Genomic DNA, 26,467 nt, shown 5'->3' on the forward strand with positions numbered 1-26,467 from the left:
CCGCATGCCCCTCGACTGGCCGCCAGGACTACCAGGACATTGGCTTAGATCGAGCCAGAAACACGACCAGCACAAGCCGAGCGTAAAACAAGGGCCCGAAATGAAATTAAACAATTTATGAATAAAATATCTGGCTGGCTGGTGCTGTAACAACTTAAATGAAGACCTGATGCAAACAAGGACCACCTCAACATATTAAGCGCTTATTAAATATTTAAATTGGTTCTTAAATGTGTATTATTGGTTTTCTGGTTTATGATACTTAATGGTGCTTCAGTTTCAAGTTCGTTTCATAAATGGTGAGAATTCATCGGATACTTCAGTTGTAGCTTGGCTCTCACAGATAAGCTCATGGGAATAGTTCGACATTTGTGAATCCTTTTAAAATTTATTCGAATAATAATTATGATTCAATTGCACTTTAAAATTTCGATTGATTTACTTGGATGTTTCCTGCTTTTAAAATATTACCACTGCGAATTAAATACTCTTCAACGTTTTCCTTTTACTGTATCTGAATTAAATTTCGAAACACAATTCAATTTATTTATGAAAGAGCTAAAATTACCAATTAAAAAATACATAGAAAACCGAAAAACAAGCATAAAAGATTAATTTTGAATTTAAAACACCCGCGCTGGGCATTCGGGGAATTCCCTCTTTTAAATTGGGCACTTTTGGGCAGCATCAGTTTAATAGCCACCAACAATGGAATCCCGTGGAACAGCCCAAACCCGTATGAAGTCAATGACTTTTACAAGCGCTTTGCATAAAATTATTCAATTACATTTTAATGTTGCATACTTTGGGCTGATTTGTGCACAACGCCCACTAACCAGCGCCCACACCCGCAAAGGCAAACACTTACTTGGGCACGTTCGCACGGGTGGGCGTGGCAAAACACACACCGACACACACTCGACGCTGCCCACTTCATTAAAAATCCTGTCAATACTTATTAAACTCAAAAATCAAATCAATTTTGCGCTATAATTACAAAAATGTCTGCCGCCGGTCGTAAAGTGCTCACCAACTCGAGGACAATGCACGTATGCATGCATGTACGAATGTATGTGTGTGTGTATACGTGTCCATGTGCAGTTCTATAATACCAACACATAAACAAACAAATGTCAATTAAAAAGTAAAAATTGCTAGAAAATGGCGCTCGACCTGACTAAAACAAAAGGAACTAAAGCCAGCCAGGACGACAGACATGAGATTTGAGGGGGAGCAGGAGCAGCACTAGCAGGAGCGGGGGAGTGCGAGGGGTGGGGTCCTGCGAGGCTGCCAGGACGACTGGCTTTGAGTCCTGCATTCGACAAGCAGAAGCTTTTGGCATTTGTCGTGCATTTTGTGTGAGCGCACAAAACTTTTTCGGCAAATGCCAAGCGAACATTTTTCAACGCCACCAGTTTTCTGCTGCCAGTTTTCAGTTTTCAGTTTCCAGCAACTCGTCGTTTTCCGAGGCCCAGTTTTTCCCCATCTGCGATTTCTGGCCGTTGTTGCTCTTTTCGCCAGTTGCCACACTGCACAATTGGTACACGTTGCTCTGCATTTCGCCAGGTTTTTGGGTTTAGGCTTGGCCAAAGTTCGCGGAGGCGGGGCGTCGGATTGGGACTTAGTTAGTTACAGTGAAAAGCGACTAAGTGGCAGCGGAAGAGTTAAATTAGTGACAAAATTGGTGAGTGGATGACGCTGGCAAAAGGCGAACGAGAAGCCACTGGCCATTCCTCCATCTCTGTCTATCTGGCTATCCGATCAGAGGCCACACCAACTGGTCCCTGGGCGGATGGTCCTGTGCTGACTAGGACAAGCTCAGCAGTCGAATCCATGTCCGATTTCTGAAGGAAAGCCAAACACAAATGGTTCAGGGATCAATTTATAATGAAAACCTCTAAATGCTACATTACATTTTATGTCGCATAGAGGGGAAATTAGTTGGATAAACTTGTTAGCAAAATATAGAGGTTTAACGAGAAGAGGGGCTACATAGAGTACACGTCTAATATTGTATATTATTATTCATACGAACTTGCCATATTCAATTACTACATCCATTCAATTGTATTCGACATTGTGTATAATAAATATCCATTTGCGAGCAACCAACAGCTATCTTCCATATGAAACATGTATCTACATCTTAAGTCTTACTATACTGCAATTATAAACGTATTTTTCGAGCTCCTAGCATGAGTCTTACACGGAGTTTCCTTTGTATGTAGCATTTGATTTCAAAAACCAGAATATCTGTTATTCCTTAATCTCTTTATACATTATTTACTCGGATTTCCCTGGCATTTACCACTCAAGTTCACTCCTCTGCAGCTGGCCAAAACAAGCCTCACTGTTCGCGGAAGGCCCAAGTGCAAAAGCCGAAGTGGAAGGACAGCTGCAGCGCGGAGTGCTTGACACGCTGGCCAAGTTGCCATTTGCCACTTGAATACTTGGAGGATTGCACGGAGCGTGGGGCAAGGACTTGGCCTAGACGGGCTGAAAGGCCTGCCTTCGCGTGCCGCTCTCTATAAATATATGTATATTGTATACGCCTCGCTATATATATAATATGTGTATCTAGATAAATAAGTATGAAATCGGGAGTGTGGAAGGCAGGAGGAAAAAGGACTCGCGACTGAAATCAACAAGCAACAATTACAGAGACAGATGAGGCACTCGGCAGGGTGAAGCAACAACACTGTGAGATTGAGCTCCACTTGCCACTCCCCCCACCGTCTCCGCCCACTTTTTATCCTTCGACTGACAAAGATCGAAGACGTTGACAATGGGCGAGAGCCTCGGCAGCGATAAGTGCATTGCTCGATAATCGAAAATGAAGCAATAAAAACAAAAGCCCAAACAGGAAGCCAAAGTCAAGAGCCGAGGATGACACGGGGCGTGGCAGGAGGCGGCAGGACGTGGCAGGAGCAGGCTGACTGTGTGCCAAGTAGGCAACAACAATTATTATCCCTGCCGTGATTGCTGGGCGGGGGCGAAATGAGGAAATGAGGAGAAAACCCCAACCAGTCCACCCCTTCCCTTGCCGTTAAAATTTACAGTGCTGTGGAAAATGCTCTCTCTGTGGCCCTCCCCTCGTTCTCAACAGCTCATGCATAAATAATATCGATGTGAGCAATGCGTCTGGTTATCTGAAAATGTTTTGGGCCCTTCGTGTCGGCAGCAGGTGGGGAAATTTTGGCCTGCGGGGCCGTTAATGTCTAAGCAGGTGCCAAAAAGGCTGGCTAAAACCCAAAGCGGAAGTGTAAGTGAAAGTCCCTACTTCCGGCGGAGGAAGGAACTTGTCTATCCGAAATTAAAGTTAATTTACCTAACTCAACGCCACTAATTCCTATCTTTGTCTTTTGCCTGTTTAAATGTATCCAACATGGATACGTATACAAATGGTATCCTTATAAACATTAATTTTGTCTTTGTTGGCAACATACTTCACAAGTTTATTTTTAAATTGTTTGCTTTGACATGCTAAATACCAGAATCTAAAATGTCTACTGCACAAAAAAAAACAGAGACACAAGGATAATTAAATTATACTACAGAACTGGAGAATTTTTGTTCTATGGCCACATGGTGTGGCTTTTCAACCAACTTAAATCTTTTGTTCGGTTGCGTTTTTGTGAAAAAATAGTTGCGAGAATTAGTTACAGAATGCAACATTGGCTGGCAAAAGAACCATGTTCTTTTTTAAAAAATAAAAATAAGTTAATTTGTTGCTTAATCCAGACTCTTTTTGGTTAGCTTCTTCAAGCCGAAAGGGAATTTGCTCTTCCCTGGTTTCCCTTCGCTTTCGTCTCATGACACTTTATAAATTATGATTTAGCCCCGATTGCTGGCGAAAGCTCCTGTGTTGCCAACAAGTTGCCACCAACAACAGGCAGATTATATCCTTATCGACGTTGTAGACGCCTCATTTGGTTTATAAATGGGTGTAAGAGACACGGAAAGCACAGGAAACAAACAAAAAATAATGCGAGCGGGAAAAGAAAGGCAGGGTTGTCGTATCTTGCGAAAATATCAATTACAATTAAATAGATTAAACCTTATCATGCAACAACTGTCGCACAAGTGTCCCGCACAAGGACGAGGATGTCGGAAAGGACGAAGTGGGCTGAGTGGGGGTGCGGAGAGGAAGGAAACAAGCGGCAGAACAGGCAAGCAAACTCACTTTTGGGAGGGGCTGCAAAGTGGGCGGGGGTCGGAAGGACATGCCAGGCTGAAACAAGCGCAAACCAATATAAACATACACACGCATACACATACACAGCGCAACAGTGAAAACGCTTCGCAAGATTAATGAACGTACAAAAGTTTAGAGACAATGACGACGCCGGCGACAACAGACAAGAACAACGACAACGACAACAACACCAGTAGCAACAGCAACACCAACACCAACAACAACACCAACAAGAGCTCCAACGAAAGCCGGCAACAACAGCATGACATGACCAGGACAACAACAATGGCAGCCGGAAAAGCGTCGGGAAAAATGAGGGAGGAAAATATATGGCATACACTTAGGCGCGCCAAGTCGGTAAGTCGTGCAAATTTATTTTGGCGTAAATTTCATTTCACTAATCGAATCGATTCTTATGCGTTTCATTTCATTTTCAGCTTACTGACTTTTTGCCTATCTCGCCCGCCCGATTTCCCCCATTTCCCGCTTTTCCCCCGTTGGTGCTCCACACTGGAGCGATACCAGTGTGTGCATTGGGCTAGGTCAGCGGATCGGAATGTGAATGTTTGGGGTCGTGCTCCAGTGATTGTCCAGCAGACAGAATGAATGACACTCGAACTTGCCCCGGACCGTACTTAAGTGGGTTTCGTTGGGTGACAAGAGGCCGCTCTTTCGAATGCTAATGAAATCAGCGCTAAATGCATAACTAAATTGGCTTCAACAAAATGTGTTAGTATTGATAAACATTCTTGGTTCTTTCGTTCATTAATACTTTTTAAATCATTGCTTATATAGCTTGGCAGCTTTAATTTCCCATATCTCCCTAAAAGTGATTAAAGCCGAGAGATGTGGAAATCTAGCTGAAATGCCAAGCTCCACCTGCTTCGAGAGTCAACTTTTTGAGTGCCATACACTTCGTGAAGTTTATGGCTTTTTTCAAGCGACCCACTTAGTGGCCTGAGTGAAACTCATCATCAGCATTGTTTCAGCTTGTAGTTTTTCCATCCCGGCCTCCCCCCCACCACACAATTTAAATGTCAGGCAAAGTGTCTCCTGGAATTTGTTTGAAATAGCATAAATATCCCCTGCTACACACTTTTCCTTTTCGCCGTCTTTGTTTTTGCCGGCGAAGCATCCGCTTGAGTTTCCGCTACAAAACGCACATACCATCGGCCATGTTTTTCATTTTCCCGACAGCTCCATCAGTATCGCTTTTCCTTTCGGTTCCGATTCAAAGTGACTATTTTTTGCCTGCCTTTCCTTGTTCAGTCGTTTTGGCTTATTAAACATTTATTGTGTTTGGTGAGCTTCCGCTACAATTTGTTTTCGGGCTTCCTGTAAAGATTTTAGCCCCGCCTTTCCTTGGCTATTGTCCCTAAGATTTCACCGCGTAGCGCCTTCTTATTTTAAATCCGTCAACAACTTGGCACTCGTCACAACTTGGCCCACTACCTGAAAGTCTTATGTGTCCCAAGTGAGCAGGCATCGAGGTTTGCACCGTTGAATGGGATTTTAGCATCATATCCATTTACAAAAAGGTTTCGACCTGCGGAACATCGCAACGGATCCTTTGGGCTTTGACAGCAAAGCTTTAAGGATTCAAATAGGAAACAAGACTTTCTTAAAGAACTAAAAACGTTATGTATATTATATGATTTCGTATCGCTTTTAAGTGCTTAGTACACCAAAGGTAAAAATATTACATTTCCACAGAATAAAACTGATTTGCAGTGCATATGGACACAGCTTAAATTCGTATTGAAAGTTTTTGGCAGATCATTTCAAAATTAAGATCGTTTTAGAAACTGAAATAACAACTCTTGGCATCATCGCCGATTTAAAATATATAGTTGGCCTAAATACCCATTGGCACACATGTGAAATAAGCCAAATGAACGCACTGCTGCATGGGAAATGTAACAAACCAAAAAGGAACTTTTATAAGCCGCTCCTAATAGACAACTCAATGCAGACACACAAAAATAATAGCGCAATTTGTGTGAGCAACAAGAAAATATATGGCCATGCATTTTTTATGATTTTTTCCAGGAAAACGACGAAAAAATAAGCTGAAAAAACGAGAGCGTCAAAACAGCCAAGCGGCAATGGGGGAAAAGCGGTAGCAAAGCGAAAACAATTTAAGTGTCCTTCGGTTGCCACGCTAAACGCCTTCAATTTAACGCCAGACACACGCCACAGGGGCAGACAAACGGGGGGCGGGGTGAGGCGTTGCGGTGGGGTGGTGTGTTTTGAGGGGGTCCTGAGAGTCCTGTAAGAGTGTGAGTGTGTGTGTGCGTGTGTGTGAGCTGATGCCGCAATGCGTGTTGACCGCCAACGCCGCTTTTGCCGCCACTTTAAAAATCTGAACGCATGTGAATGGCATCCGAAAGTATGCTACAGCGAAAATCACTTAAGCGTTGAAAATTTGTACTGTAAAAAAAGGAGCACAGCGAACTGAAACTTTGCCAAATGTTGATGAGGTGTGGGAAGCAACAACAACTGCGATGTCTAGCGAGAAGGTAACAGAACTTTCAGTCAAGAAAAACATAAAACTTTCGCCCAATGCCGAGCCAACCTTTCACTCTTTGCCACCCCCCAAAACCCCACACTCTCCCCATACCCACCCCCGCAGTCACCACCGCCCCCAAGAACAACCAACTCTTACTCATTTATAGTATGGAGATGTTGAGTAGCTTCTTCAAGTATGCGTGGGGCACCTCCTTATGCATATGTATGTGCACTGCAAGCAATAAGGTAATATAACAGTTTTTTGATGGTAAATAAGATATTAGGAGTACTTAGAAACGTTTTTAACTACGTGTGTTTGGTTTGGTTTGTCCATATATATTTATTTAATATTATAAAACATGCTTTAAACATATAAAATAGGTTACCATTAATGCAGCCATTTGGCTATAAACCATTTCTCCCAGTGTATGCGTCAGGATGGCTGCAAGTGCACTCTGCAATTATGATAACATGTGCGCCCTCGCCGCCCTCTGTCCCCCGGAACTTCGGTCCTTTGGGCCTCTGCCTGCTGCCAACAAAACAAGTTAATAGTTTTTACGCAAAATTTTCTCAACAGGCAGCTGCCTTGTTTCAGGTTTTTGCGGCATGTTGAGCTTTGTTCGCTGCAGTTTCCACTGGTGAAAGTGCATTTGCTGCTCTGCCTCGCTCTTGAGCCCTTCAAAATGTGGATTTTTCCTTTTACTGCATGCCGTGCCACATTATTGTTGGAGTATAATCACGTTATAAAATTGGGCAAGGGGGTGGTGGTGCCACATTTTCATAGACGCTGTTACTTACTAGCTTCGCAATATCCTTTCAATGGCCAGAATCGATTGCTATATATGAATTTATATCCAGCCTATCATTACCATATGATAATAAGGAATAGAGCTACTTTTGCCATTCATTTTTTGTGATATTTTTTGCACTGAAATGTTTTTGATGGAGGACTCGAAATGGACGCAAGCTTAAAGCGGAGAAATTAGCCAAAGCTTTGGCAGACTCACGAACCATTGACCCCAATCATTCCCTACACTTGTTCACTTCACCGCCTTGCGACCTCGGTAAAAATGTCGTTCCCTCTTTGGAAAATACCAAAAAGTTGCTACAAAAAAAGGAAGGCAAACGAAATGAGAGGGAAAACTTCTGTGGAAACATTTCCCATTCAACTTCATTCCTTTGAAACCGAACAATTCCAAGGCCTTTTGCAGCCACTTGTTGTGGGCTCACCGGGTGGGTGAAATGGGGAGGAGCTGAGGATAACTTCGAGAGAGATGGGGGCATGGGGGCATGGCCAAAAACACATGTAGACCCCGCCCGCTGTTTTTCGAGTAACAAGTATGGCAAGCCAAATAAACTGTGCAGATAAGAAAATTCGAACCAAAAAATGATACGAAAACAAATTACATTTTAACCGAAAATACTGGCCACAAAAAACGAGGGAAATTGCGACAAGGATTACCATAAAAGGCCTACCCACCCGGCCGCAAAAAATGATTGTGCAGAAGCTCAAGCAGAAATAACAAGTACCGAAAACTGTTGAAAAGTTTTAAGTGCAGAATTTATAGCTACCGATTTGTTGTCTGGCCCTGGTCCCCTCGCTGCTGCTGGCTCGGTTTTGGTCCACCCCAATCCACTTGCACTTAGTGCTTGAGCAAAATCAATATGGCTGAAAAGCGCATAATGAGTGCGCCGTCGTGTATGTGTATGTGCCTGCATTTTGAAAATATGAAAAGTCGAGGAAAGTTTATGGCAAATGAGTAATGAGTGGCTGAGCCCGGTCGACTGCTCCTCCTCCCAACTGATTGCCCCCACTGGCACTAAACCAAAATTCGAAAACGAAAGCCAAGCCACCAAACGTTAAGACCAGGCCAAATGGAAAAAAGCATTTTGTGAATTGTTTCTACCATTTAGAAACTATTTAGCTATATTTTGCTCAATCTCAAGCAATTTAGCACGCGATTTTAAGTTGAGATACAAAAAACAAGGTCCCATTGATATAAGTTTTTACAGCTTACCAAAATCACAAATTTACATAAATCATTCAGTTAAGAATCAAAAGGTTTATTTTACCTTTTCATAGAAACATCAGCTTGAAATTCAATGTTCATCCACTTAGCCGTTTGTGATACAAAATAATTTGTGTGAGGAAAGCTACTTGTGGCCACTCTAACATGTTGCAAGCTGCATTTGCTGATTCTGTTTTTTTTCCATTAGTTGTTGTTCTACTCTAAAGTTTGTCGAGCACTTGGAAACTTTTTTCGCTTGACATTTAAATGCGTGTACACACACATACCCACCCTCATGTGTGTGTGTGTGGAAGTACGAGTGTGTGCATTGGTCGTGTGAATTAATTAATTAAATATGAGATGGGCGGGGCTTAATTGGCAGCTCTGGCTTCGAGTTCTGTATTTACTCCGATCAACTTAATTCAATTTGCGTTCAGTCAAGAGCCAAACCTGGAAAAATCCGCGACTTCATATCAGCGCTAACTTAACTTAATTAATTTAAATTTGATTGACGATGGCTTATATGCCTGCGCGTTCAGCTCAAAGTCCATTGCAAACAAAATATAATGGCCAGTTGGTATGTTTTTAAAGGGGGGTGGGATTGAAAATATTCAACAAAGTGGGAAATTTTTTATATTTAATTTAATTCAAGTATTTAAGAAATAAATATAGCCATGCTTAAGCCGATTTGAGTAATGAGCACACAAGAAGTGAAAGAACTGTGACTTTCTCCAAACTTTTCGAGCCACCCCGCTACTGACACAATCAGAGTCAAAGTTGACACAGTTTCTCCCTTTATCTACCACTCGGGCAGACGGGCATAAATTATATTATGTTATGCAGGATAAAATGTGGCGGAATGAGAGTAAGAAATCAGAAAGTGACGCCGAGGCATCGCCCGAGGTTGAATTTTATGCGGCTAAGTCCGCTGTCTGGCACTTCGAGCGGCCCCCGTCGCGTAAATCGAGGAGTTTTGAGCATCAGCACCGGCTGAAAACACTCGTAAACCTGTTCGAAGGATGCAGTGGCGATGGGAGGTCGAGAGTTAAAAGCGGCTGATTACATTTGAATCCCCTCATAACTGTCAGAAAGTAACTTGCTGCAGACTGGACTGCTCGTGGCCTGCCAACGGCAACGTGGCGTATGCGCAATGCGAGCAGCGGTAGCGGGAGCAACAGCGGGAGCCAGGGCATCGTCCCGGGAACGAGTTGGCTGTCATTATGTCATAAACACATGAGAAAGCCTGATGTTTATACTTAAAAAGCGCTCATAATAAGGCTGCCTGTCAGTTTGCTTGGCTAGAGGCCACCGGTCGTAGACTCTCCGATCCGATGCGATACGTTGCGGTGCGATGCGATGTGATGTGTTGCGATGGAATCTGCCACCTGTCCAGGAGTTGGATGCTTTTGTTCCACGCCACAGGACTCTGCCCCGGATCCACGACTCATTTGATTTTCATATCTGATTAATTTTAAATGCAGCACCGCTGAATGGTTCGCCATATGCGCGATTTCAGTTTTGATTATCCGAAAGTAAAACATTTTGGCTCTGAGCTTAAGGCTTAAAGTTTCATTGTGTGGGTATCGTAATTATTTTACAAGACTCTTATAAAATATCCACATTGTATTCGATGCCTTTTATCCACTTTTAAATTTATTAAGGCCTCGAAGGCTCGGAAGAATTTCCATCACACATTTCATATACCCGTAGTCTCCTTAATAATACCACTGGTACTCTTCTCCCCTCTCATTTGAGCCACCAGACTGGACCCATTCTATATATACAATGTCGTGTATTTTACGGTGGGATTCCATTCCACGGGGCGGCTAGTTGCCCGAGTGCCCAGACTGCTGCGGTTGCCAATATTTCGCAAAACGTTGTAATTAAAATTGTTATCTTTTGAAATTGAAGCGCACACATAGACACATAGAGGTAAGTGTCGGTGTATCGGAAATCCATGCAGGACGTCAGCGATTTGTGCTATGCCCCACTGCTGGCATATAATTTTTCACCTGTCTCGATGACTAGGAGCTTGATGCCCGGCTGCCGGGGTCATAACTCCCAAATACCCTGGGAAACCCACCGTCATACCCCGCCTCCTCTGCCACTTGGATTAACCGGTGTTGCTGAAGTCTATACCTAAAATTGCATGGGTCAATTGCCCGGGCACAATGTGAGATATTTTTGGTATTTTTCAAAGTTGGGTGTTTTCGAGGATATGATATACGAGGGGGGTGCCAGGGAAGCAAGTAAATTTGTTTGGGTGCTGAAGTTTATAAGGTCCTGACTGCAGGAGTTTGAAATAGAAAATTTTGAAAGAATCGCAGCTTAATTCTCAAATTAAAAAATTAATTTGTTAAAAAAGAAGTCTTGTGAAACAGCTTCAGCTTATTTAGCTTCCTTTTCTCAATTCAGCAAATAATTCCAAAACGATAAGTTTCAGAAATTAAATCAAAGTCAGTTTGATAACCACAGATATATGCATATGTTCAGCTTCCCTAAAACTATTATTCAATCAAAACATATTTACATCATAGTTCATAAAATGCCAGCACAATTTTTGTGGTCATTACAAATGCAGTCTATATTTAATATTAACTCGTACTCCGTTTTGGGCTTGATGACAGCTGAATGGCAATCTCAACAACTGACTTTCTAACCTAGAGTCCTTTCTTCTGAATCCTTTCAAATGCTGACAAGTGATGTTAATCTGGGCGCCTAACCCCGCATGGCAATCCCGAATGCCACGACATGCCGTGAACAGCCACACTCCTGTGAGCAGTGGACGAGTTGTCTATAACTTGCTCATTTATTAAGTGATAATGGACTGGCTCCTGTTCACGCAAAACAAGCAACAACACCCCGTCGCCCCAAAGGCGACAGACAGCCCCAAAATATGCAAAGAATGGTGCACTAAGTGGGAGTTGACAAACTCGGCCACTCGGGCATAAATGTGTGCAAGCATATACACACACATGTGGTGGCCACAACAATTTCATAAGAAATTCGTGTAAGTCTGTTGACGCCCCAGCATATTACTCACCAGATACTTGGGCATACAACTTCATGGCTCTGCCCTTGTGAGCTTATCCTCGCTCGTTTAAGTTTGGGCTTGGCATATGTAAAACTTTGGGCAAACATGACAACACACAGCCGAATAATATCGCATGCCATAAATTACACTTAAGTATTTAACAGCTTTATAGAAAACAACCACTGGCCACGCCCCCAAAAGCAAGATCGAGCCAAGCAATAAAATACCGACGAAGGCGGTTAGACAAAATGGAAAATGGAAAATGGGCGGCAGCAACACGAATTGCTTTTCTGGCCAAAAGCACGAGCATGTTCCTATTTGCATGGCCGTGTGTCGCAGTCGTATCCCCAATTTTATCTAGTATCTAAATACATTTTTCATCAAAATTCCAGTCTGGCCCGATTGCGGAGGAGGAGGTGTCCCCTGGTGCTGGGTCTGTGTGTGTGTGGCTAGTCTAGCCGAAATCGCGATGACAGCGAATCAGTTGTGCAGCAACAGGTCGGGGTTCTTGAGTTACTCTCCAGTCTGGCCAAAATGGATTTCTACATTTTGTTGGGACAGATTTTATACAAAAGTTGGCAGGAAAGTGGTCTCAATTTGCATCACATCACCACAGCTGACTTGGCCTATTTGGTTTGGCTAATAAGATTGCAATGATTTAGACTTGTAGGAAATATATAATGAATTCTGGCTGATTTTAAGTAATTGATTAATCTATTTGATTTTATCTAAAATGAAGTACTAAAATGAACTTGTGGTGTATCCAGTACCCATTTTAGCAGCTAGGAAATTGGGAATCCTGTGAAAACTCCCATTAAAGCAACAACTCAACGTATGTTTATACGTATATTACTTGAAATACTCTTGCATTATATTATATTATTTCCATTTACAACGAGTCAGCGGTGTCAACGATCCAGCTCCTCAGGCTGGCGACATCGGCATAGACGCCGGGGTAGCCGGTCCAGGCACATCCGTTGCCCCAGGATACCACGCCCACAAGCTTGTTGCCCGAGACCAAAGGACCGCCGGAGTCACCCTGGCAGGCGTCCTTCTTCTCGCCGGTGGCACAGACCATGGTCTCCAGGATCGAGTCGCTGCCGTAGTTGTACGTGTCGGCGGCACAGTCCTTGTAGTGCAGCAGATCCACCTCCACCTGCTGAAGGGTGTCGGGGGAGGAGCAGAAAAGGAAGCAGGTGGTGCCCCAGCCGGTGACCACGGCAGTGGCTCCGGAAACGGCCTCGGAATCGGCCAGTTCGACGGCCCGGATCTTAGAGGTCTGGCGAACGGGAGAGCTCAGCTTGATGATGGCCACATCGTTGATCATCAGCTTGCTGTTGTAGCCCTCGTGGTACTTGAAGGCGCGGACGGTGACCACCTCACCACCGGAGCTCCTGGAAGTGGAACCCACTCGCACCTGCAGCTCGCTGGCGGCGTAGGATTGCATGCAATGGGCAGCGGTCAAAACGGTCTCCGAATCGATCAGACTGCCGCCACAGAAGTGGGAGCCCTTGGTCGTCTGGACGGACACCTGGTAGGGGAAGTTCTCGATATCCGCGCTCTCGCCGTTCACAATCCGACCGAAGGGGAAGTCCAGTCCCGGATTTCCATGGCAGGAGGCAGCCAGGGCGACCAGCGCCACCACACTCAATAGCAAACGATTCATTCTCACTGTGATCACTAACACCAAATCCGTTCGAGGCCTCGACTTTTATAGCCAAGTGATCCCACCACTGGGCCTTATCGATGCGAACATGCGACTGGCTGGCTCCGAAGTTGTAAATCAGAGCCTCTCTATCAGGAGTCTAGGTCCATGACGCGGTTCGATTAAGGTTTATTATTCGCGGCAATAACCGCAGATAGTTAATCTATTAGACAAGGAGCTCAACTAGTGCTTATATGTGGGGGAACCTAAGTATTATATTCCTCCTTACAATGCTAGTACCATTTTGGGACACTCCCATTAGGAAAAAGAATCATTTAGAATAACCAAAGCATACGTTGGTTAGAAGTTATTGTTGATGGAAGGAATCGCGTGCCAATCACGGAACTTATCTGCTGATTATAAATCAATCTCAATGTTTTTATAGTTGTATTGATTACGGGTTATTGTTGTTAAAAATAATCCCACAGCAATCGATGGCTTAATTTGCAGGTTTTCAATCTATTTAAAAAAAAATAAAGGAAAAACGAAGGTCCTGATTACGATCTCGGGTAAATCCAACGAATTATACTTTCCCATAGGTCTGTTCAAAGAACTTAGGCTTTAACATATTGTTGAACTTTCGGCCTAAGATACATGTAATTCAATAATCTAAAGATTCTTATTAAGCAGTTACCACAATTGCATTCTTTTAGCCTGACGAGCTGGAAGACAAATGTCCGAAGTTCTTGCCTTGGCAAGGTCATAAACCAATTATGACAAATAAAGGGAGTCCCTCAACCGCAGCCCCACATCCTCATGTGATTGGGCTATCTTGAGCTCGATGTTGAAACCTCAGAATGCAGTTCTGAAACATGCCGGAGACAGCTGCAATCTGCTCAGCCAACAGAGCAGTCACAAAGAAGCGCGAACAGAATAAAGCTTTATCTTATCATACAGACGCTAAAGCCAGTCCGTAACTAACTTTCGAAGGACATCGAGGGTGGAGTGGCTTGAGTGGATACGAGTGGAGTGGGTTGGCTTGGGTTGGACTGCGTTGTGTTTGGGGCAAGGACCCTCGGGGGCCGCGAACAAGACAAACGATGGCGAACTGAGTTGAGTGGAGTTGACCAGCCACGAGCAAGTGCAGCAAGAAGTTAACATGACCATGAATTTGAGCTGCCAAAGTTCATTTTTAATTTAGCGCGCACACACATCCTCCGAAAAGGAAACGCACTCCGAGGAGAACAATCTATTAAATCCGAAAAGGACGAGGAGCAGCGGGGCAGCGGCACAGCACAGGATTCGAAGCGGGTCTCATGTTCTTCTTGTTCTTGTTCCGAAAAGTTGTTGATATCTATTACCGAAGATTCGAAGCAGTTCGCCGGCATCTCAACTCAACTTAACTCGGATTCGGGGGCGGATGTGCCTGTGGGATGTGTGTGTGGTGGCAGCGACTTAAAGACAGTTGCCGGTTGAATGGAACCGACTGCCAACTGGGCAACTGATGCTGGGATGGAGGGACACGGCATGCCGGGATGCCGGGTTGCCGGGATGGTGGGATGGTGGGATGGAGGACCATTCTAGTGGATGGAGCGACACACCCCGGCACATCCACATGTCTGACATGACAGTTGGTTATGCCGGGGCCACAAGGCACGTAGCGCAGTGCAGTTAAGATTTGGATTTCCTTCGCCGGGCGTATCAAAGGAAACAACGCAAAAAATCTAGAAAATACTACAAAACACTTATCTGGGTGACAAATAGAAAAAGAGCTGAATGCAGGGGGGAAAGGGGGCTGCGACAACATTGAAAGAAAAATGTCTCTGAGTAGATTAAAAAAAATATGAGAAAGGGGATCCAACCAAGCGACCGCCTGCAGAATGGAGCTATACAAAGCTAGGAAATGGCTCACGTTGTCGTTATAACGATGGCACGGCGGGACACAAGGCCACAGTGTAGCAGGATATAGCAGAACAACAATTGTGTAGTATAGTATATATTATGCTTAAGAAACATACCTGTATAGGTGCTGTGTTTAATAATATTCGAGAGTTCTTAAGCAGCGTATTTGCTAACCTTTGTGAGAGATAATGATATATCTAATAAATCTGGCAATTTATTTGAACAGCGTAATATATTCCATTATTTACAAATCTAGATTATCCTCGATGCCTGGAACCCCTGTATCCGCGACATGGTCATGGCTGCTCATGTGTGCTGGCTGTTGTCTTAGAATCGAGCGCCTAGACGACCTGCAGGCGCTTTCTCCGCCGTTTTTGCCCCAGTCTGCTGTTGCCATTTTGTTTTCCGTATTTATTTTTTCTATCAGCGCACTGTTGTTGTTAATATTTGCAAGGCGACTTTATCTTAACAAGATCGAGGAGAGGACCAAGGACCCAGAACCGAGGATGTGGGTGTGTGGTGTGCGTTGCGTTGCGTCTGCCATTCCCTGTGTCATTTAAAATCATTTTGCAAGTTTTGAGCTGACTTTGAGTTTGTCTTTCTGTTCTGTTCTGTTCGGTTCCACTTGCCCCAGACTTTCCCTACACGGCTTCCATGCGTCCACTCTTCCTGCTCCGAGCTCAGTTCATGTGCACGGATTTGTTTCGTTATCGTTTGCTGGAGTGTCAGAGAAGACAAGTACAGGACCCAGAAGTCGGAAGGGAGGGGATACTGGTACAAAGCCGGGGGCTCAGTTAGTGTTAAGTCCATCAAGTGAGCAGACAAATAAGTGCGTTTGATCCGATTCGATTGCAGCTAATTCGTTTACGGCCCGGCCTACAAGAGTGTGTGTTGTTATCACAAAAAAATTATCAAGTAAAAGCTACAAGCTACACCAGATCTCATTTAGCTAGAATTAACTTGCTGCTCCCTCCATTACTCACTTCGTTTTATGTTTTTCCAACTCGTAGAGCATTTTTCATTTGGCCAATTTCGGTTAAATTAACTTTGCCTTTGCGAGCTCTGTCCAAAATAATATTCTGACCCACTCATAAACCACTTTCAACTTTCGTACAGACAGTACACTCCACTAAATCATAAAAAGAGATGAAAATATGATGTGTCCCGGTCCATAAACCATTTGAGAAGAATCAACAAAAAGCAAGCCAAGCCAAGCTTCCGTTCCGAGGACATTCATATTCTCCCACCGGTGCACCGGTTCGGGGGTCCATAAAACTCCTGGCGGGAGTGCGACCATTTCTGGTTAGGGCTCCCACATATGAGCCATAAAAGAGTAACAACAAATACCGAAATTGTTATTAAATAACAACATAACAATATCTAATTTCAACAGGCGCGGAGGGTGCGTCGGCCGAGTAATATTTAATAAATTTCGTTAGATAGGTTAAAGGTATAATACGGGGAGTGGATCTGGGGACCTGGGAGGTCGTAACCATTGCATATTCTTCCCATGGGGTGCCTGCCCATTGTGGCCCATTGTGGGCCATTGTTGCCATGGCTGCCAGTTGGAGGCTCCGCCAGACGGCCTATTAACCACATTTTAAGCATAATTGAATTTCGTGCATAAATTTCGGTTTATGGGTCGTCGCAGGGAGACCACAACCCGGCCAGATTATTACATTATTTACTGGGCGTGTGTGCACGAAAGAGACGGCCAGATGCCGTGCGAGAGAGAGGGCAGACCAGGTGGCGCCACCAGACGACAGGGGCATCAATTTTTCATGATTCCACGTTTCGACCTGCCTCCCTCTGTTGTTTCATGCTTTTTTCCGCTTTTTGAAATGGTTCACTGCCCCCTGCTGCCGCTGGAAGCCCGAAAAAATATTTATTAAATTTCCCTTTTACGATATAAACACAAAAACACGAGCGAGTACTGGAATAAGCCAAGCCATTGGTTGCAGTCTCGTCTCTAATATGTTTTGGGGCTAGCAAAGGGACAGCGAAAGGTATAGGGATCCTAGATTAGTGGGTTAGAACCAAAATTGATTGCCCAATTGGCTGAAAGAATAATGGGATCCGCAAATAGGAGTCAAATGCATGAGGTTCTTTGATATTTCATGTTCTTGAATTAGTAACACACACTAGCATCTACACTCAGAGAAATAATCGTTCTCAAGGATCTCGATTTGTGAACTTCGATCTCAAAATCTAGCGAAGATCGAATCATGCTCAGCATACTCAGATCGAGATCGAAGCATTCTCAGATTCAAGCCTTCTGCCCACGGGCTTTTTTTACAATCTTAAGCCCGATACTGCTTCCGTCTGAAAATATCAACATTGAGATCGTTTTGGTGTAGAAATCAAAAAGGTTTCTTCCCATGAGAATGATTCATGCCCCTGAACACATGCACGCTTTGGCCAACCGATCTCGGTTCTTAATTTTTCGGGGTGTACATATTGGAATAAATAACATACGTATTTGCCCTATTCATTACTCACTCACTAAATTGGAACTTAAACTTAATTCTGATAAGCCTACTAAGACCATTGAATGTCGAACCATTCTTATCACAACACCCTTAATCATTAAACAGTGATACAACTATCTTTATGATTCGACACGGGTATGTCTCAATTGAAAAGATATTATAGTTTTAATTGCCTTGAATTTCCAAGGACACACACTCTTATCCTCGCAGATTTCCGATTGAGATCAACTGGGAAAACTTCTGTGGCGGAACAAACAAATCTTTGGCCCCCAAGCTGGCGGCGAAACCAAAGTTTTCAAACAAACAATTGCCGCTCCATTTAACCGACTTTCCCTGCTGACTCACACATATGCTGCAGTCATATGTTAACCCTCAAAGCGTTGCCAAAAAAAGGAAAGGAAAGAAACCCGTGAAATGGGGTAAAAAATCCAAGTATGTTCAGCGAAAGTTCATTGCCGCTTTTTAGGCGCCAACAGCAGCTTACTGCGAAAAATTCTACAGAAAAGCAAAAAATGCCAGCCCAGAACAGAACAGAGGCAACACATCAACTTTTTATTAGCTGCAAAATAAACACGGTGGGTGGTTGGTAGGTGAGTGGTGGGTGGTGGCTGGTGTTTTGGTTAGCTGGAGGAGCCGAGAGCAAGACGCAAACAGCAAGCAAACAGAAACAGCCGACAACACAAAACGCAAACAGTGGCGGCAAGAGTTGAGTAACAAATATTTACAGCGCGGTACAAGCCGGCCCAAATGCCACCCAGCACTTACCGCCCACCACCCACCAACCACCACCCATTGAAGCCCGGCTATTTGCCTTTTTTGTTGGTTAAGACAGTGCCAAGGACCCACAGTCAATGTCGAGGTCCTCGCCGCGGTCCTTCGCGACTTAATAAATCTTATTAAAGTGCGCGCACAGCCTCTAAAATATGCTACGTTTTTATTTTGCGCCGTTCGTTGTTTTTGGCCAACGCCACTCGGTGGAATTTGAACCACCATTTAAGAGGCCTACTAAAAGGGGGGGTGGGGGGTGTGGTCTGTCTACCTTGCGTTTGCTTTACATAAATTTATTTCCCACTCCGCCGGACTATTTGGCATCGAAGTTGGGTGGGGGCAGGAGGGTCGGACGCGGCTTTAATGTACATCAATTTGGGTTGATTGTCGACCATAACAGCGGGTTTGGTGGGGGATTACAATTGGGGTTGGAAAATGTTTATCCAAAAAATGTTATTACACATTATGAGTGCTAGTAGGAAAGCGAGTTCCTTGATTTATGGCCAACCGTAGCTACCTTTTGCACTACTTAAGTAACATAGACATGGCAAGTGAACAACTTTTAATATATACAACTTATTAGAACTTAGGTTTTACATTTTTGCATCACATCACTGGGTGTTTTGCCACATTAATTATTGTAATTAACGTAAGGAACTACAAAAATTCCATGCCTGGCGTTTAATTTCGATAAAATATACATCGGTACAAACATCGGCCTCAAAATATCTCAGCACAAGGACATTATTCTTGTCAACATTGGGTTCCCATTGGGTTGGATTTGGATTGGGGCAGGAAGCGGGCGCCCATAAATTTGCGGTCTTAATTCAGTTTAGTGGCCTGCCCTCGATTTTGTTTCGCCGCTTTTTTGCCGGCTCTCCCTTAATCGCGCTAAATTAGATATAAGCCGATGGTCGTGGCCCAAAGAAGTACGAATGCCAAGAACGTGGCTAAACACCCAACTTGCGATGGCCTTTGCTCATTCGCGTGGCCATCTAAAGCAAATTATCGAATTAGTTTGTTTTTGTGTGCGGCCAATTTTTATTAGCTGTTATGTGTAGAGCGCTGCACTTGGCCAGGGAAATTGATTTCCCTGCCCAGAGAAGCTGGCCAAAACAAGATAATTCCGGACAGTAAATTAAGTTTGCCCCGCAGACAGCTGCGGGCTATCCCCCTAATTGGCAAAGGCATTTCCCCCCATTAAAAACGGAATTCCCAAGGCACGACTTATCTAATCGCTGATTTGGCCGATACAATCGTCAAGTGTTTTCGGCCAGCCGACCAGGAATTCCCCATCGAATTGGTCATATTTTTAGTAAGTGGTATAAGTTCGATACTTTATTTAAATTTCAAGGTGCTTTCAAGCGGTTAAAGTGCCTTTGGCCCCAATCGGCGTCATCAGCGTGACTTGTATAACCTTTTGGCAAATCATAATAATTGTGGTAATCATGGCCGAGTGCAATCAATCATTGGGATTGGGCATAGATGGCGTCCAGAGTCCAGTCAGATTGATTGCCCATTGGATTGGGATTGGTATTGGGATACGGACTCGGATTCGGATTCGAATTGGCATTGGGGAATGGAAATGGAATCGCTGTTGACGGATATCATCTCAGAGCCGGAATCGAACTGTTGACTCAGTGCAGGCCACACACACACACTCGAATGGTGTTTTTTCAGGGGAATAAGTTTTCACGTGTCGCCGTATCCTTTTTGGCTCATCCTTTTCCTGCCGGCTCCTTTTCGCTTTTGTATGAAGCGGTCTTGCGCCGCCTTGTCGCCGTCGACTGTCGTCTGAATAAACATTATGGCCGTGTCGCTGGCTGACCAGCGAGCAGATTTCTTTTGTCACGACTCAGGAATCCACGGACAAGCATATACTTTTCGTGGACCAGCTCTAAGAGCTCCTGCTGGAAGTAGCCGTGCTCCAGAACGCGCGCATCCTTGTGGCCACGCCGCCGTATTTGCTTATCCCTCAGCCGAAACTCGCGCCACAGCATCTGGATGTGCAGCCATTTTTTGGCAATGAAGTCCAGCGTTTTTCGCTCGGATGGCGTTTTCTTGTAGTTCGAGATCGCATGGAAAATGAAGTTCGCACTGATTTGCTGCTGCAGCGCCAATTGGTCCAGCGCAAGGATATTGCCCCCGTCCTTGTGGCCCGCCATCAGCGGATAGCTGGCGCTCAGCTTTAGTGCGACAATGTTCGGCATTTTTTTTTTTTTGCTTAATTTATCGCTCGCTCTGTCAATTATAATAATTTATTCGACAGCTACGGCTTGTTTAATGATTTTAATTAATACTATTAGTTTCCCTGCACTGCACAGAGCCTGTGTGTTCGGCAGAATCTCTGCAACTAAATGTTGGGCTCCAAGTGCCGTGTTTTTATAGCGATACCAATTCGACTTTGATAAACCCGTGGACATACAAATAATATGTCGATGTGTGTGCTTTTATTAATAGGTTATTTAAGAACCTGATAAAAAGCAATGAAGCAATGCACGTGCTTTGTTGTAGCGAATAATCAAAAGTCTACGGGGAAAGTGAAAATTTAAGGGAACTTTTAGAATATATTGATAGAAAATTTTAATGGCCTACAATGGACTTTCACTTATTTGAAGAGCTGTATAGTCAAGGTATAGAGTATTGATATAATATTATATGTTTTTGGGAACCTACCTATGCTGAGCTGCTGTCAAAACTGAAGAACCAGGCCAGATACCCTACCCTTCGTCTAGAACGTACTTTTTGGAATGTCACGTTCGGAGCGCGGAGGCGGGCAGATAAAGCCAAAACGCCAGTTATCAAATCACGCTCACGGATCCAACGGCTGATTCATGGGGGCCAGTCGAATGTGCGCAATGCGCTATCGGGGAATTATTGGCCGATAAGCTTGATAAGCCCCCGTCCGCACGCACTAGCACTGGCTCCCACCGCCGAAAGTCGCACTTCCGAAATCTGCCACCACCATAAAGTGGCTACAATAGGGATAGGGCCCGTCCTGACACATTAGCCTACTCAACAAAATCGTTAGACCAAAGTCAATGAACACAATCGTTGAGCGTAACTCTAGGCAACAAAATTTTATCGCCCCCAAGTGGGTGGGGATTTGGGCAGCACTACAAGTTGAAGGGGGTTTTGGGGCATAAAGCGTGACAATGTTTGTCGTCAAGTGTCGCAGACTCATCGCTGATAATTGTTACGATTATCCACGCCCATGCCATCATGGCCTCGACGACATCATTATCACGGAACGCCCAGTTCCACTTCGAATTTAGTGTGAGTTGTGTGCGAGGGGTAAATCCATTCGACCTATTCCTTACACTCATGATTTAATTATGTTCCCGCTGCGATTGTCGAGTGGGGATCAAATCACGATGACAAAGCTACCAATTTATGGAGTAAAAAAATAGAAGGGAAGCAATATAGCACCTCTGTTCTCAAGTCCAACTTTCATTTCACTTCATCTGTATATCATAACTTTTGAAAGTAGCAGTAGAGTCGAACTAATATAAAACAGATTACTTGTGCATTGAATTTAATTTTAATGCCGGCTTTAAACGATTGAAATCAAATGAGCTGTCAATTACGAGCCTCTGCCATTAGCTTTTCGAATTTGTTAGTTGCTCATATTTATTTGTAATCTGATTTTATCAGGGGGATTTAAATGTGCTGTTTGCACCGCTGTTTAATATCAAATGAGCTGTCAATTACGATTATTACTAAAAACGAATTTCAGTGCAGGTATTCACATATTTCATTTTGTTTTTAATTTTCAATAACAAGTATATGGGTAATTTGCGTTTTTGTAGCTTTAGAAATTTTCGTAAATTAATTACCGAATAAAACGTAATATAAGCGAATAAGTTCGATTTTAATAAACAAACAAACTGCTGAAATTGTGGTAGTCAATTAAATGTGTGGTTTGAAGTCGAAAAAATATATCCAAGTTTGAGTTATTTTTATGACTTTAGTCGAAGTTTAATGGTTAGTATTTTTAAATTGCCTTATAAATTCATTCAAAGATAATTATGTGCTCGTAAAAACTTTCAATTATAAGCAGATTAAGTTCATAATTATAAATACTGGAATGGTGACAAAAGAAATTTATGAAAAACCGACGGTTTCAAATTAACCGTGCTACTTTTGAATGGAACTGGGGCTTAAAGTCAAGCTTAGTTCCTTTAAATAATATTTCTGTAAATTAAATGCTTAAGAAAAAGATATTAAATGACTACATAGATGATCTGAAAGTAAACTAATTAATCATTAGGTAATAAAAATCTATCTTTTACATGGGAGACACATGCAATTCGCCTCATCCATTCGATCGTTCCATCGGCCATTCCACATTATACACGCTTCATTCCTCTGCACATTTCATTGGTCAATTGACTGTGAAAACCTGTGAAAACAAAAACACGACCGTGGGAGGGACAGCAGAAGGACCGAGGTCCTGGCCAACAAGCCATGGAAAATTACTAATGCATTTCTAAAGAGTTTTTCATCAACTAAAGTCCCCGGCAGCAGCTGCTAACTGGATGTTACCTGTAACCCGACTTCGGCTGCCATTCTTTAAGGCAAATATCATTAGCATTATGATGCCACTCCGCCCACCGACCACGCCACTTCCTCAGCCATCCAGCTGGGTCCCATCCTCGTCGCTCTTCGCAGTGGCCCATCATCAGCCACGTTCCATATGCACATTTACACACACCGCCCGGGGGGGACACACCCTGCGGACGTGTATGAAACGTTCGAGGATAATCCGACTAACGCATACCCTCTTTAGGACGATTTCACATTCATCAGTTGGTCAACGCAACTGAAGTTCTGAAGCTGTCAGATGATAACTATAAGATACACCTAAAGTAGTCAGTTGGTACGTTCATCAACCAAGTATAACTATACTCTTAAAGTTTGATAGAGTTAAGGATTTCCACCAAGGTACTGGAGCTACGGACAAGATAAGCGTGTAATTAATGTACTGAGTGATAACCGAAAGAATGCAAATGTTATTCACAAGTTTTTGAAGCCTCAAAGTTTGTGCGGCATGTTAACTCTCAGCTTTTCCAGCTACCCGAAGATGGGTAGCGCGGCAACAACAAAGTGAACAACAACGCGGACAGGAAGCAACGCACGTTGAGTGAGAAAAATCATGTGCGCAAATACAGAGCAGATTGCAAAATCTATTGCCCGCTCGTAGGCGCAAATGTTCACTATGCGCTGCACGGCACAGTGGGTCGAAAATGCAGTTTACTTGGAATAATTTTCAATTTCCCCCCCTTTGATAGCAGTTGAATGGATATCGCTTTGGAATGTGTGGGATTTCAATAAATAATTTTATACTCATTTCATCACATACTCTCCCTTACCATCAACATTAAAAATAAACATTTCACCTATTTAAATAGATATATTTAATAAGTTTTCAAGTGCATTTTTAGCACCATCTGATTGCACTGTGCACTGCGAGCTCGGTCGAAAGTGTGCGTTGTGTGCTTGTGTCAGTTGGTTGCCTGTGTAAGTGTTGCAATCGAGTTTGCGTAGTGCAACTTTTTGCCTTCCATATTACTTGAAAAGCAGGCGATGCGAGCGATAAATATATACAACATATTTCCATTTGCAGGATTGCATAAGCTAAAGCCACCTGGCCATATTTCAGTGGTGCCTGTGGTGGTGTTAGTGGCTGTGCTGGCTTAAGCCACACGCATGAAAAACTCAGCCAGGCCCGGGTATTATTTTATTCAATTTTTGTCAATTTGTTGCCTTGGATACTGGCTGAGATCGGGGTGGGCCGCTTGAGTGGGAGTAAACCATTCAATCAGCAAGATTTTTACCTTTCAGAAGAAACATCCCCACCCACCCACTTGATTCCGATCCCGATGGCTCGGTAAGAATGCTCTGCATACATTTAGGCGCCCAGCACTGTTTACTTTGGACTGGGCCTGAAAGCCCCACAGTCTGGCAAGGAAAATTGTTATGAAATTCTCGGCTCAGTGCAATTTTTCTGCCTATCTCAATCTGTGTAAAGTGGCCTGGTTGTTTGACAAGTTGCTGGAGTTGTTGGTCGTGTTTTTGATGCTGTTTTATTGTTGTTGCCACCCGATTGTGCTCTGGTTTAAGCCATTGATTGCATTGAGCTCGGGCCTCGTTGATTTTTGACTTTTCCAACCGACTAGCATCAGCAGCAGCAGCAGCAGCGGTAGCAGCAGGGGGAGCTGAAGTTTTTATGTTTTTTTGAAAATTAAACTCCACTCCGACTCTGTGTCCTTTTTCGTTTGTGCCTGCGCAGATGAGGACATAATCTGACTGATGTTGACTGAATGGATAGGCATTTTGTAGGCCTCTGCATTATCCGGATGCAAAAGACAGGACAAGTGTACTTTGTCTGCTCTAAAACGAAGTTTGTGGGCTTACTGCGAAAATATCCTGCCAAGTCAACTTGGCCTCGATATTGCTGAGCTCCATATATCCGATATTAAGTACTTGTAATTGCCATTGTAACAGACGGACTGAAAACATCAAAGATGCTAGTTAATGCAGAATTGATAGCTCGTACAGGGCTCTGATTATTTATTATTTCTAAAATTTCTGGCCAACACATTACATTTTTTTTTAAATATATCGCATTTTTGGCCCCACTAACGCTTATGCATTTCGCCCATTAACACCTGCACAGCACATGCGAAACATTATTACCACCCGCGGCGATGGGGAACTATTTTATTTATTTTCCCCTCAGATGCTTTGTTTCGCAAGGGCGTTATTTTAATCAACGCTTTGGCGAAACTCTCTCGTTCGGCAGACACACCTGCTCCTGCTGCGACCTTTGCCCTTCCTGCTGCAATTGCCCCTGCCCGGGGCCCCAAAACCCGGAAGGGGGCTGCGAATCGGAGGGGGAGTGCGTTACATAGTTTGCAAATAAATTAGAATTTGCTACAGCCAGCGGCAAGCAAATTAGAAACCGCTTGAACTACACGAGGCGAAATGTGCGTGTTATAACTGCCAAGCACACAGATACACGGATACATGGATACTCGGCTACACAGATGCACAGCTACACAGATACACCGCTACACAGATACTAACACGCACACGTAAGTACACAGCCAAAAATGAATCTAACTGCCGCCGGCTAAATGTGCGTGCAAAAGTAAACACGAAGGGAAGGCCGCCGATGGAGAAGGGCGGACGGTCGGTAGCGGTGGGTGGTATGTGGGCGTGGAAGTGGGCGGAAGCGTGGGCACTAAAACAACAGAAACGCCCCGAGCTGAAAGTCGAACGCCAGGATACAAAGCCGGGATACAAAAGAGTAACCGCAAGTGTACATATTTCTTGATTGTAAGTCCGACTGGAAATCCCTAAGTACCCAGGAGTACCTTGGATTAGTGGAGCGACTTAAAACTATAATATTATTCGAATGCCATCCTTTGGAGGCTGGTATCTAGGGATCTTATTTCTTTCCTTATGAGTAATTTATAATAAAATTTATCTGACGTTTTTATGAGTTGACTAAGTTCTGTTTTTATTGAAGAGTTCCGTTTCTTAGTTCTGGTTGGTAGAAGTTAACGCATCAAGAAGGGGTACCTTTGCAGCCTAACAAGCCCGCTCTTTTCCCCATCGACTAACCGAAAACACCTTTAGCCGCTTTCTAGAGCCAGTCAACGCCTCTGTGGCCCTTTGGATCCAGGAGTCCCGCTCCTCGGCCGAGCCCACCACATGCATTTCAATTAACGGCCACCGAGAGCACTCGACGGGCAAAAACACGTGCTCGCAGCGCCCTGGCCACGCCCCCACGCCAGGCTCGGAGGAGGAGCCGCCCACGGAAGGTGGTTCCTGGCCACATATCCTCATTGTTTATGCTGCGGGGACTGCACTTTATCAAAGCGCCGGGCTGGGCTGAAGCTAAAAACAAAC

The 26,467-nt window shown here is 43.9% G+C and overlaps 2 protein-coding genes and 1 pseudogene across 2 annotated transcripts; 1 reads left to right on the forward strand and 2 right to left on the reverse strand.

The window, feature by feature from the left end:
* Positions 1–4,226: 4,226 nt before the first annotated feature.
* LOC6732907 lies at positions 4,227–4,757 on the forward strand (annotated as a pseudogene).
* Positions 4,758–12,595: 7,838 nt separating this feature from the next.
* On the reverse strand, positions 12,596–13,449 carry LOC6732909 (trypsin). The gene has a single exon (XM_002079978.4). It carries the CDS (start codon positions 13,410–13,412, stop codon positions 12,636–12,638), a length of 777 nt encoding a protein of 258 aa, XP_002080014.1. The 5' UTR covers positions 13,413–13,449; the 3' UTR covers positions 12,596–12,635.
* A 6,255-nt stretch (positions 13,450–19,704) lies between these two features.
* Positions 19,705–20,969, reverse strand: LOC27206494. The gene has a single exon (XM_016178035.3). The coding sequence runs from the start codon at positions 20,758–20,760 to the stop codon at positions 20,356–20,358; it is 405 nt and encodes a 134-aa protein (XP_016025630.1). The 5' UTR covers positions 20,761–20,969; the 3' UTR covers positions 19,705–20,355.
* Positions 20,970–26,467: the final 5,498 nt, after the last annotated feature.

This window comes from Drosophila simulans, chromosome 2L, assembly GCF_016746395.2.
Source record: "Drosophila simulans strain w501 chromosome 2L, Prin_Dsim_3.1, whole genome shotgun sequence".
NCBI lineage: Eukaryota > Metazoa > Arthropoda > Insecta > Diptera > Drosophilidae > Drosophila > Drosophila simulans.

Bases quoted from the DNA above. Each gene is read 5' to 3' on its own strand.
- LOC6732909 (XM_002079978.4), bottom strand. From the start codon at position 13,412: ATGAATCGTTTGCTATTGAGTGTGGTGGCGCTGGTCGCCCTGGCTGCC.
- LOC27206494 (XM_016178035.3), bottom strand. From the start codon at position 20,760: ATGCCGAACATTGTCGCACTAAAGCTGAGCGCCAGCTATCCGCTGATG.